This window comes from Nelusetta ayraudi, unplaced genomic scaffold (genome assembly GCF_046127955.1).
Source record: "Nelusetta ayraudi isolate G7.1 ecotype Tasmania unplaced genomic scaffold, CSIRO-AGI_Nayr_v1 ptg000008l, whole genome shotgun sequence".
Classification (NCBI taxonomy): domain Eukaryota; kingdom Metazoa; phylum Chordata; class Actinopteri; order Tetraodontiformes; family Monacanthidae; genus Nelusetta; species Nelusetta ayraudi.
In genome coordinates, this window is record NW_027466058.1 from 6786731 (window position 1) to 6800663 (window position 13933).

General features: G+C 46.5%; 1 protein-coding gene across 4 annotated transcripts in view; it reads left to right on the forward strand.

Annotated features, from left to right (window-relative positions):
* The window catches only part of ate1 (arginyltransferase 1), a 52855-nt gene that overhangs the window by 21151 nt on the left and 17771 nt on the right, over positions 1-13933 (forward strand). For all 4 annotated transcript variants that reach the window (XM_076019042.1, XM_076019044.1, XM_076019045.1 and 1 more), the window contains 2 exons: positions 3632-3813; positions 7746-7845. In XM_076019042.1, the coding sequence (XP_075875157.1) occupies positions 3632-3813; positions 7746-7845 (282 nt within the window). The remainder of the gene's footprint in view (positions 1-3631; positions 3814-7745; positions 7846-13933) is intronic.

The following is a 13933-nucleotide window of genomic DNA, read 5'->3' on the forward strand; positions in this document are numbered from 1 at the left end:
CGATTGCGGTCACTTTTAATGGGGCTGCGATCCAGCCGCACACATGGATCGACTGACTCAGGGACACGCAAGTGCAGTCGCCGCGTGTTGCCCCCGCGGGCCCCTCTCGGGTCGTCGCTAATGAACGTCATTAGTGTTTATAGGAAACAAGCTTTTATCACCTCGTCAAGGCCAGCGGCCAGGCGGGCCCGAATAAAACGCACAGGCCCCTGTGTGCGCGCGTGGGCATTGCAGTGCGCTTTCTTGCGTATGGCCTTAAAGCAGCACTGTGTTAGATTTCTGCTTCCAGCGCGCTCCCTCAAAATCATGCATACAATTCACTGAGTGTAGTAGCGGAGGATGGGATGGATTTTAACTCCAGTTGCCTGCCCGGCGACCTCTCCTACACTGTTTGCGTAGTCTTCCACCAGGCCAGCCAGACGCACAGTGTCAATGAATGGGGGCGCCGCTCTCCCCGTTAGTCAGTTGATGAACCATAAAAAATCATTTTAAAGCCATCACTTCAAGGTTAAAAACTCCAAGCGTCACTTTAATCGATCCAGATAGCCGTCTTTCTCCTTCCAAACTGCTTTGGAGTTATTATGCGTGGCTTTCACTGCACTGCTTGTGCGTGTTGATCTCCATCTGTCTCCAATCTGAATGCTCTTAAAACACACACACACAGACACACAGACACACACACACACACACAGACACACACAACCACCAAATGGAGCCGGGTCACTCACCAACTCGCATGTACACTCGCGTTTACACAGATGTATGCAAACGGCATTAGATGCTGCTAGCAGCGAACCTGTTCTCAGTTTGAACCGTGTTGTTTGTCTGCGGTCGAGGCCAGTTGAACCAGAACTGAGGATTCCTGCCTCCAATTAGTGGAAATTTACATAATCTGTTTTTGTTTTGTTCTGTTTCTTTTTTAAAATGTACTTCTGCACACAAGTGGCACATAAACGCACCTTATTTGTGCAGCAGTTGTGCAGGTGTCCGTCCCTCCGCTGGATCTCGGTTTGTTCTGGGTGGCATGCAAGGGTTTTATGGGCTTTGCCGACTTATTCTGTTTTCTATTTATTTTTTTTTTACTGCCTCCTAATGTGTGTAACCAAGGGGCAAACCTTTTTTTTTAACAGGAGTGTTGTTCAATTAGTCAAGTTTCTTTTATGGCCACACCTCTCACACTTTCACTGTCCTTTTCTTTTTCCTCCTGCTATTGTGAGACTGTGACGCACATTGAATAGCAGTAAAAAAAAATCAGACTCGACAGTATTCAGCTGCAATCCAAAACATCCCAATGAAAAAAAAGTCTACCTTCACTGAACAAACAACAAGTTTCAAGCAATTAGCTAGAACCTCACGACAGAACATTTCCTAAGTCTACTTGAGAATCTCAGCGCTTGCTGCTTATAAAAAAGATAAACAAATGCTAGCAATTAGAACTAAAAAAAAAAAAAAAAAGCCTCTACCAATTTATTTTAATTTGAAGGAAATAAACCAGTCATGCCTCCACGATGGTCACAGGCTCACCCATTCAGAAAATGGCGTGCTCCACTGTGGCATGCCAATAATTATTAGAGATGTGAAAGGGCCCATAAATAAACCCTTGCTTTTTTTTTTTTTCCCCTCCCCGCTTTAAAGACAAACGAGTTTTGTGGCCCGGTGTACTGCCCATATGAGAGCGATTTGGAGGCTGTGGTGGGGGGAAAAAACTCCGGGGTGGTGGTTTGAAGCGTTCCAGAGAATGTTTAGATTGTTGTCACGGTGGCAAGGACACGGCCATTAAGCTGTCGTCTGAGGTGAGGCGCAGGTTAGCCCGGGCGGGGTCGGCCCGTCGCCGCGGAGGCTAGCTCGCTCGTGCGCGCGCGTGCTCGGGCGACCATCACTTTCGCCGTCACGTCACGTTTGTGTAATTGAACCTGCACGGGGGCGGCGGTGAGAAAAAAAATCCCCCCGTCTTAAACGCAATGCTCAACCTTCTTTTCGTTCTGTCTTTTTTCCTATTCCTGACTTTTAAATGACACAGGAGGACCTCCTTGTTTCTGGAGGAACTAGCGCCAAAAGATAAATAAAAAAAATTACAGGCAGCCTGCTTACACAGACATTTTTTCCAACCACAAATGTGTCTCTCTCACACTCTCACACACACTCTCTCGCACACACACACACACACACACACACACACACACACACACACACACACACACACACACACACACACACAGAATGCAGTGCTCATTCCAGATGTGGCGCCTGTCACCCCTAAATGCCCCCCCTTGCTCCCCCTTCTCACCCCCCGGCTCCTAATAACTGTTTCTTTTTCTTAATTCTTTCCTCCTTTCTCTCCCCCCGCCTGCCAGTAGTCACAAAAAAAAAACCCTGCCATCTTTATCTCCTTGCCTCGTATTTCTTCACGGTTTCATCGCCCTCCTGACCGCCCAATAGCCGCGCAGTCGTGCCAGCCAGCCAGGCAGGTAATCAGACCTGAGAGTTCGAGCCAGTTGCCCGAGCCGATGGATTTATGGATTTTTGCTTTGCTGGATCTTCTTGGTGGTGGGAAAAAAAAAACAACCTTACATGGAGAGGAATGTGGCACACATTGGCCGCTTTCAGTGCTGTCTAGTCCGCTGGGGTCAGAGAGCTGCAGGGAGTGAGTGAGGAGTCTGTTTTTGTGTGGATGAGCGCGAGTGCTTTATTCCAGGGCGGTCAGGTTTGATTTGGCCCGAGCTGCGAGTCCAGTGGCGAGGACCTAAAAAGCTGGCGAGGTGGATTAGCGGGGTAGCTCTGCGTGTTGTGATAACTAGCAGCGTCTGCGCTAGCTAACTGGCTCCAGATGACTGCAGCTGCACAGGCGGGGGATCCTGTTACTTATGTGGCGAAGACGGACGGGTGCGTGCGTGCGTGCATGCGTGTGCGCATGCGCGCACACATCATGACCGTGACTTTTGACCTCGCAGCTCTGAGCCTCACGCGTCCTGCCGTCAAGAGATTTTGATTGGGAATAAGACAAAGAAAGAAAAACAAAAACCCTGCGTGTCGATCCCGATTTGAAACGGAGTGCGTGCCAAACGTTTAACCGCTTTGTGAACAGGACGGGCGGGCGGGTGGCCGCACACCGCCACGTGCATTCTTTTGCGCACCGGGCAGACCTATAGGAGAGCTCGACAACATTCCGCTGACGCCCGGTGAAATGGATTTGGCTCATGCCGGGCTCTTTATTAAAAAAAAAACAAACCAAAAAGCGCAAAAAAAAAAATCTCTCTCCCCTCCCATCAATTTTCTGTCTCGTCGCCCCCCCGCCCCAGTCGCCCCACTTCCCCACCTCTCCTCCCCCCACCCCCCTCGTCTCTGAGCTCCCGCTCTCACGCCACATTTGGGAGCCATTACGAGGCTGAATGAGAGGCTACTGTACACCCCCACCACACACACACACACACACACACACACGTGCACAAGTAACATCGGAGGCCTGTCAGGGGGAGGAAAAAAAAAAGTCTCACTTTTCACCCGCCGTCATACAGGTGCGCATGCCGTAGAGAGTGAGAGTCTGTGTGTTGAAAGGAAGTAAAAATACCCTCGACTAAGTTTTTTTTGTTGTTTTGTGTCCCCCCCCCCGGCCCCCCTTCTCTTTCCGCAGGCTGAATTCTCTCCCGACGGGCCGGAGGTGGGCTACGGCTCCTTCCACCAGCAGTACTGGCTGGACGGGCGCATCGTGGCGGTCGGGGTGATAGACATCCTGCCCACCTGCGTCTCCTCCGTCTACCTGTACTACCACCCCGACTTCGCCTCGCTGTCGCTGGGCTCCTACGCTGCTCTCAGGTCAGCTGACATGCCTACGAATCAGCTGCATCCATTAGCTGCTTTTTTTTTTTTCATATCTTTGAAACTTTTTTTTTTTTTGTTGCCGCTGTCATGGTGAATGAAGAGGCCGGGTGGGGTTCCATGCTCGTCTAGATATTTTATGCAAAGGAAAGCAACATTGACCGTCACGTACGCAGCGTGTGTCTTCGCTACAGCCTTGGCCTCCACGTAACCTCCTCTCTCCTTGACTCCTGATCCTTCCTGCTCCTCCCATATTTTTTTTTTTTAGTTTTCCGTTGAACTGTTGAACACTCTTAAAGTGGCACAACGCTCCAGGCTGAAAAAAATATATATTTGCAAATGAGAGGCCGTGGCACCTCCTCCGTGTTTGTGATAGCTGCTGTGCCAGGATGAAATTAGAGAACACACACACACACACACACACACACACACACACACACACACACACACACACACACACACACACACACACACACACACACACGAGCACTCCAGTCTTACGTATCTGGAGTTTCCTGTAAAATGTAACCCAGTAATGTGAGAAAGCCTTTGTAAAATATTTTTGCACAGACCTGCGACGCCGTGTGTCTGGGCTTCACACTCGCTGTGCACTGGTGCTGGTGCGCTGTCGTGTTCATGCAATCCTACGCCAAGCCGAGGCGGCAATTAGGATGTACTGACCGACCGACCGACCAGCTGACTGCGCTCATACATGCACGGGGAACGCCCTGCTCATCTTAGGCAAACAGCCCCCTGTCACTTTGAAGACTTTGACTCCATCAGTGGAAGAATGCTCGGCGTGTGGGGGAGGAGGTTAATGAAGAAGAGAAACTGTCCTGCTTGTTTACAGACACTGGGACCCGGCCGGGCCTTTGATTGCGTCTAGACACTCCCTGAAACTTCCAGACTGCACGTGCGCACAAACTTTAAAAGAACCCATCAAGGGTCTACATGTTAACAGTTGTATTTTTTTTTTTTTATGAGCAACGAGCCAACTAGATGTGTTGACGCGCTTTATACAAACATGTCCTTTACTAAAAAATATTTTTTATAATCAGGTGAAAATGTGTATTTGTGACTCTTTTAAAGGGCAACTTCTCACTCAATGTTCAGGATATTTGAGTTATTGATTATTAAAGTGTATTTCATTCTTCAAATAGAAGCATGAAGACTTAATTTCTTCATCTTAAACCATTGATTAAAACAAAAGCCAACAACAGTGTTAGATATATATGGGATAGGCTCCAGCAGACCCCTGTGAGCTCAGGAATTGGCTGGTATTGAAATGGATGGATGGATGTTCCAATAGTTCTCTATGTGACCTTTTTGTAAGGCGATGTCTCGGTCCTCTGATGTCCAATTGCAAACAGCCTGATGAAGACTACTGTTTGAATACAAATCGTCATTGAAGCAGAACATTTTGTGATAGATTAATTGATCGGACACTTGAAACATGAAACAATTGGACAAGTGCATTAACAAGTTCAGGGAAGGTTAAAATAAAAGTTCATCTGTGAAGGTTACAGTCAGTTTTTGGTGCATTTTGAAAGCTGATAACGTCAAACGCTGTGTGAGCAGTGTGTCACACAACACAAGTTTTTGCCTGTGCGACCAGGGAAAGGTAGACATTGAAAGCACTCAGAGGAGGACATGTTGACATAATGAGGTGTCCAACCTGCATCACCTAGTGAATGGGACGTCCTAAATCATAAAATCTTTCAGGATCAGAATCAAGTCCTGAGCATGAACATGCAGACATACACTTGAACTTCAGTCATGTATTTTACATGTTTCCATTCATTTCTCTTGGATGCTCAGACAGCTCAGTTGCCACCATGTGAATGCTAAGCTGTTGATGCTAACAAACCAGCGATTGGAAGTGCGTGGTATTTACATTTTATTTTTGGGGGTGAAAGCTTGATTGCGATCACAGTTATTCATTTTGTTGACCAGCTTGACTCATTCCGAGTTGTCTCACATGCCAGTAGAAAATGATTAATATCCCAATCTCATACTGTACAACAAATATGCACTGCAGGACATAATTTAGTTTTGGATTAATTTTCAATTTAAATGAGCTTGTTGGTGCTTCCCCAGGCGTTGGGCTCATTCTTTCTTTAAACCCGGCCTAATCAGCTAGAGCGCCGCCGTGAAAAGTTTCCACGAGCGTGTGCGAGGGTACAGGCGGGAAGCAGCTCCTGGTATGCATTATTACGGACACTCTGAGTGTGTGTGTGTGTGTGTGTGTGTGTGTGTGTGTGTGTGTGTGTGTGTGTGTGTGTGTGTGTGTGTGTGTGTGTGTGTGTGTGTGTTCCCGTGCGTGCGCTCGCACATCAGTGTACGGGGGTCCGTGCAGAGGAGAGGGCCTGATAATTGGCTTGTGCTGGGGTGTCAGATGGCTGAAGAGGGGATAATGGCGGACTCAAGCTGCTGCCATGGGGTGCAGTTGGGGGGGATGTGTGAAGGGTAGAGGGGGTGCCTTTTTTTTTTTGTGAATGGGCCCCTCGCCTCTCTTGACCCCCCCCACCACCACCACCACACCTCCCCTCTTTCTCCCACACCCATCCCCCCCATCCCCCATACCCCTTCCAATTCAGGACTGCTGGGTGCTTTTGTGGAGAGGGGATGGGAACCCAGGAACCTGGCAGCGAGCGGGTGACCTTCCAGCACCTCGCTCTAGCTGCCCCTCTTCTCCTGCTTTCTCTCCGTCTTGACCCTCCCTTTTTATATTCTACTCCTGCTCTCTCTCTCTCGCTCTCTCTCTCGCTCTCTCGCTCTCTCTCGCTTTCTCTCCAACACCCCCCCAATCCTCGCACACATCCCTCCCTCTCCGGCCTTGCTCCGCTTTGTCCCGCTTGCTTATTTTTCAGCACATCCACTTTATTTTAAGGCCTCATTCTCTCTCAGAAGTATCACCTGAAAGGAAGCCCCACCCTCCTCCCCTTTTTTGTTTCACGGCGAGGGAAATGGCAAGGCTGGAAGGACGGGAGAAACTTTCCAAAAAAAAAAAAAAAAAAAGGAGCAGGAGAAAGAAGAGCTGGAATTTAGTTATGGAATAGAGTAGGAAGTGGCTGGGGGAAAGAGAAAAATAGGCTTTTAGAGAAAGGATGCAATTAAGGAAGGAACCATTGAGAGGGAAACAAAGCCGGCGAGACATTTACTGTATTTGAAGATGCTGTGCAAATCTTCCAAGTTCTAAATCTTTATTTGACTCGCCTTCTCTCGCTCTTTCATACCCTTTGTGCCCGAGGCCTCAGTACTGATGGAGAAAGGGCCGGTTATTTTTGTGTAATGAAACGAGACAAAGACAAGCTTCCCTTCGCCGAGTACGAGTGTTCACTTTCTCACTTAAGGCGCTGCACTTGTCAGGGCAGCGAGAATCGATTTTACTTCCTAATGCCCTCATTTACATGCTGCAGATATGCCAGAGAACAGATTTCTAGTCAGCTGTTGCACCCTCTTTTTTAAGACAATGTTAATTTTATTTGTTGCATTCAGAATAATTTTGACTGAGAATTATCCCTAAAATGCAGATTGAGTTTTTTATTTTTTATTTATTTCTTATTTTCTTTCTTTTGGGCTGTCACTGTCGCGTTCAAAATCTGCGCACACATTTCTCTTAAAAACACAAATGCAAATCACCTGGCATCAGCTGTCACACAGAAACAAAAGTGGTGGAATTACCCCCAACCTCCGGTAAATTATGTGGTGTATAAAATTGCCTTGCAACTGTGTAAATTGCAAATGTGATTATGCACCATAGGAGAATTTCATGCACTGAGCGATGCAGCGCGTCCAAAAGTGCTGAAGTGGGCCAGCATTGCAAAAATAAATAAATAAAAAAGAAAAAATGGAATTGAATTAATTTGTGCACTTTTTGAAAGGAATGAAAGTTTTTTTTTCTGACAGTACCTGTCTTTCTGCTTCAGGGAGATCGCTTTCACCAGGCAGCTGCAGAAACAGTCCCCCAAGCTGTCCCACTACTACCTGGGCTTCTACATTCACTCCTGTCCCAAGATGCGATACAAGGTAGGCACCACCTCACCTGGACATAGCGGAATAGCTCATTTTGTTCTCTCTCTGAGTGAATCCAAAAAGATAGAACTTTCATTTGTTCTAAATTCTAATTTCTAAATGTTTTCATCTACCTCATACACTTTTTTTTTCTTAAATAAACGTTCCATTCAATCTCGATTTTGTCAATACAGTTCTCGCTCTTCAATATCAAATATTTAATTTGAAAACCCAAAATCCACACTTAGGTTCTTTATATAATAAGTTCTGGGGTACGTTTTCAATAGCTGTGTTACTTTGTTCAATCTGTGACTACAGTCACAATAAAGATTGGACACAAAAAAAAATGGATCTTTGCATTTTTAATCATGTTCAGCTTGTTGGACAAAAGAAAAAAGCCCACTATAATTTGCACAGAAGCACTGATGTCATTGATGGTGGAAACTGCTGACCCATCCATAAACAACGTGAGCTCCAGTCATCCTGAACTGTCTGACTGTTCACTAGGTGGTGTCTCAAAACAGTTGTGGAAAGTTGCCCCAGAGAGAAAAGGTACAGAAGCAACAGGCATTGCTGCAGTTTTACTGCTTGTCAAGCAAAGCTTAGTTGAAATCTTGGTGGAGCCTCTTAATGAGTGTTGTGAGAGTCAGTGCAACCAGAGCCACCATCCATAGATGTGTCCGAAGAAACGGGCTCCAAGTGTTGTATTCCGAGTGTCCGGCCCACAGCTGAACATGTCTTGTTCAGCTGGAGGTCCGGTCTGAAGAGCCCTGTCCAATTTGAGAGCACGTCATGCCTGTGTGCTGATAGGCTTTATGGAGATGCTGACTTCCTTTTTCAGTGGGGCGTTGCACCTGCACGCACTGCCAAAACCGCTAGTAACTGGTTAAGCAGATCCAATCGCCAACAAGCGAGATGAGCTGCTGGTCTCCTTCTCGCCTCAGAGGCTGATTGGCTCCTGGTCGTACTTTATTAATTACGTAATTGATCCTAAAGAAGATATTTCCCAAAGTGTGGTCATTTTTGAATGACCAACGCTGACCCTGGATTGTCATGATCGTGTTAGACACCATGTGTCTGGTATTGCGGCTGCTATTTTACATGGTATAAACTTGCATCTGTTATTTAAGTGCTCTGGCAGTACTACGCTCAGTGTTTCAAGGCAGTGCACGATACAGTACGTAAACCGTGCAAACACGTTGCAACGATTGTTGAACATCTTTGGCGTGGCCCTGCTTTTTTGCCTCCTCCGTCTTCAAAAACCTAACGGCAACATGATGTTCCCATTGTTTTTAGAACTCAACGTCTATAAACTTTGGAGATAACCTGTTCAAATGTTATGTTTTCATGCTCGCCGGCCCTCGGCGCCGTATTTCGCCGTGATATACGGCTATGACCTTTCACGCGCTAGGCCAGTTTTGCGTCAGAGAATGTGTCAGCCCCCTTTTTGTTTGATGTTTTGTTGTGCAACAGCTGAGGCTGACTCCAGTAAATTTTGATTATTTCATGAAAGATTTTTTTTGAGTTCAGGTTTGGCCTGCATTGTTCCTGAGATGCGTGGGAAGAACTGAAAGTAAAGGGGTTAAGCCTCGTTGGAACGTGCGCACCAAGTGATGCGGTCCTGTTGCAACATTAGTAGATCTTCTGTCAACATCATCATCCGCATCTGTCCTCCTTCTCAGTGAAACAGAACGGTTTTGGTTTGAAAAACAGATGGACCCAACCCTTCCTTTAATCTCTCTGCCTATGTTTTTACAACAGTGCAAATGCCTCTACAGGGGCTAATTCCTATTATTCCATTTAAAGTTTGGTACTTCTTGCAATAATATTTGAACTTGTCATTGACATGTTTGTCCAGAATCAATTGTTCTTGAAGAAATAAAAATCTATTTTTACAAAGTTAATAGTCAGTCGGTTTGCCTGTACACTGTAAATACTAAATTGGTAAAGATGTGGGAGGAATGAAAAAAAAAGTAAAGAACAGAAGAAGTGTTGGATTGGGTGTGAGTACAGGTTCAAGGCCACACTGGCGATGTATGCCCTAACCCTAACACATAAAAGCATGATGTGCACTACTCAAATTGGAGGTTGACCAAAGATGCTTAACTTACTAAAAAACAACAATAAAACAACCCAAGTCCTTGGATGGAACATGACTTTAAAGACCTGATTTGTTAAATAAATCTTCAATGGTAATCAGTTTAAGACTGTCAATTTAATAGAATTTAAGAATAATAGGAAACATTTGTCTGGCTGTAGTAAATAAACAAAATTTTCCAAAACAAAAGATTAGCCCAACCCCTCTGCCACTCCTTTGCATTTTAAACAATAGTCTCTTCTTGAGTTTGTGGCTGTGATTATGTAAACAACATTACAACGTTACATCATGCGATTGTGTGTTAATTCTTTAATCAATGGGGGAAGTTGTCCTCTGCTCTGAAAAGAATTCTGCCTGGGCCTGCGGGAGTCATGTCGTAAGGCTTGCCTACACATCACGACACGTAGCATGCAGCAGGTTTTGAGTTGATGATGTTGATTTTATGATAGGGGGGAAACCGGCATGGAAGCCTGGTGAATTTCCCCAACCCCATTGTATTTTGTCGTCCTTTAAGATAAAAAAAAAAAAAAAATCACAAGTAGTTTTCCAGGACCAGTGGTTTGGCCTTCCGCGTTCCCATTCTTCTACTAAAACCTTTTTTCTTCTCTCTCAGTCAGCGTGTTAAGATTTTCCCAGGACTGGCGCCATGTTGGGGATTATGGCAAAAACGCGACATCTTTTTTTTTTCCTTTCATGTCTTGCTTTGTTGTTTTGCGCAGCGCTTCAGCCTCCCTTCCCTCTGTTTGGGAGTCTGTGTATGGACTCCATGAGAGTGTTTATGCGTCTGCATGCTGAATCCTGATCGCGCCGTTTGACTGCGGAGGCTTGTTACCACAGCGCCCACCCACCCCCGCCGTGGTATTTTTGCCCCTCCCATCCCCCAAAACCCCCATATCTGTTCTTGCGTGTTTGCTATTGCAGCATCTTGTTCACAACCACCCCACCTCTCATTTTTTTTCCCTTCCCGCTCTGGGAGGAACACAGGACAAGGGTGAGAAGGTTGCCCAGTTCCCACCTTAGGGGGCTCTCACACTCCCAGAGAGAAACACGCCCGGGCGTCCAAACACACTCTCAAACACATGCGCAGTGTCTCGTTTCATTGTAGGATTTGCATACGAGCCTGAGTAGTTCATTAATTCACCGACATACTGCGGGATTGTTGGAGTCGCTCAGATGGGGGAGCCGTGGAACACCGCTGTCATTGTGCCGGAGGTTTTACTGGTTTCTGGATCTTATTCCCGCTGCTCGCCTCTTTAGGGACGAAAACACCAGCACTTGAACCCTGCTGGACGCCTCTCAAGCCCCTCAAACACCACTCCCTCTCTCCCCTTTTACCCCAGGGCTTAAGTTCTTAGGCGCTAAACCTGATTTCAGCCATAGAGCAGTTTTAAATTCACGTAACGCTCCACTCACGGGCAACATTTCACGCTGATATTTTCTAACTTTAATCCCCGACTCGAGTCCGTTGTCTCGCAAATAAATTCTTAACCGAAGGCTGTGTACCAATCAGTTTCTGATGCTTTGGCTGCTATGGAGTAGAGTCACTTCAAAATACACACTTCTGTTTATGCCTAGGTTGTGCAAAACTTGCATGAATATTGGATTGGGCAATTCTTTGCAAGTCACGACATTGTGTGCTGTCGCGTCCGACTTGGCCAATGAATCGCACTCAACGTGAGAGTTGAGTCTTTCGCATTGTCGGAAGATTAAAGTGTTTTGATAATTGTTAGGTTGGACCACCACGTTTTTAAGAGCAATCCAATATATAAAAGTTACGAGTGCAATGTAAACTCTTAAATTAGAAATTAGGACTTATATTTTTCCATAGTCCTTTGCTGCAGGTAACAGTTGAGAAGGAAACTTGGATTCCCCCACTGAACATTGAGAAAAATGCTAAAAACGTCCTCTGAATTGGTTGATTGGCTACTTGCATTTCCTTGAGAAGCAATAGGCTTTCATTGTTTATGCAACTGAATCCAGCAGCTTTGTGAACGGCTTTTACCGGGGACTCGGCTCTTGCTAACAAGTGTCTTGCTAACAAACACTCGCTAACTGTTTGTCTTTCGCTCCCACCTGAGTTGTCCCCCAGCACGGCTTGTCATCTGCCTGCGTAGTTGTTTCAAAATTTGGCCATGTAAGGCCACAGACCAACTCTAAACCCACTCTTATCTGCATCCCCGCTCTGAAGTGTCCTTGTGTTGGAAGCTGGAGGTGATGCTTTTCATGCCAAGTCACATCCACCGCACACACGGTGGAACAGCTCAATGTGTGTGCTGGTTTTTGAAAAAAAAAAAAAAAAGGCTCTGCTGGACGTGGTCCTGCAACCAACGCACCCCCTTAAAGGCTGTCAAGCAAGAGTTGGAGTCCAGCCAGGAACACGGTGGCTGCCTGGCCAGTGTCCGGCCCCTCTCCTTTGTTCTCAAAGCTGGGACGGAGCGCCCTGCAGTGTCGCGCTGGTTTGGCTGGTGGGGTCCGGAGTCAGACGTGACATCCTGCCCCTTCGCTCCAGCCCCTGGTCATTCGGCCCTCCCTGCTCCTCTGATGTCGAGCTGTAGGGAGCAGAAGGTGAAGCTGTTGGAGGCTAAATGAGACCAGAGGTCTTGGCCCTTCTGCCACTCGCTCTCTCTTTTTTCCATTTGCATGTGGTTTAAAGTCATCTGAATTAACCGGCATTGTGATCTGATAAGAATTAAAGACGGCCGTGCGGTTTGGACAGACCCATCTTTTGGAATTAGATCTTCGCGGTTATAAGGCATGTTTGTGATTAGTTATGGGTCACAAATCCAAACTGTCAGCAAGTGCAAATGAAAATACTGCCGTGTGATAAGATTTTTTATTTTTTTTAAATAAAGCAAGAATGATCTCAAAATAATACTGCCCATATTCTCATTATGTCCTGCAGCTTGCCAATAAAAAACAATCATGTGCTCCATTTTATTATTATTTAATTGTTTTCTTTTTGTTTTTTGTTTTTTTTGCGCAAGATGAAAGGATCCCTACCATACAAGAGCAATTTTCCATTTTTCTTTTTTTAAGCACAACTGTCTGCTAGCACTTGTCTTGCCGGTTAGTTTAAAGCGCAGCAAAAGCAGACTTTGATGATAACAAATGAGGCGTACCCTCACTTGCCTTTCCCAATCTGCAGTACCTGGTCCTTACAGATTAGGCACTTGCTTGGAGAAAGCCGGGCACACACACACACACACACAGAAAGAACACGCAAACAGTATACAAAGTTGTACCTAGTGGGTGAGGGGGAGTGCGGGAGTAACATCAAGTGGCTCTTACTCTTGTTATTATTGTTCGCAGTGAAAGAATGTCTCACTCTGAGCCCAGGAAACCATTACATTTTCCACAGAAGAAGAAAAGCAGGACTGAGCAAAATGAGGGACTAAAAAAAGGGAGGAGGAAGAGGAAGAGGACAGATGGGGAGAAAAAGAGGAGTGACAAACGTGTGTGCCAAATGAGAAAAGGAGGCGAGATGAAAAAAGGATTATGCGTTTCCCGGCGGTGCTCCTCTGACTTCTTAAAGAGCCCTTTTTTGCGGCAGCTGCACCTCCGCTCCCTTTCAGCCCCGGCTCCTCCTTGCCCTCGCAAACAACAAACACCGCCGGAGAGCCGGTTTAGTTCTCCGGCAACTGCCAGAAGTTTTCCACATGGCCGGAGCTTTTGAATTCAGCCGACCTGAAATGAATCCATCCAGGTGTCAGCCACTGTGTTGGGAGTCGGGCCTGCGAAAGAATCCGATGTTAGTTTCAGTCTGTTGCAGCTAATGTTGGCTGCAATCGCTGCGTGCGTGCGCGCGCGCGCGTCCGCACACGCCTGCTGGCTTTTCTGTCACCTGCTGCAAAGAGCTCAGTTCTCATGACATCAATTAGACATGACAAAATACCCCCTCGACACAGGCGATGTGCATCAGGCCTCATTTTCTCAGGATGCGCGAGTACGCGCCGGCTCGTCACAGCGTTTTCTTTTCACCCCAGGTTTTCACGGCAATCGGCGCAG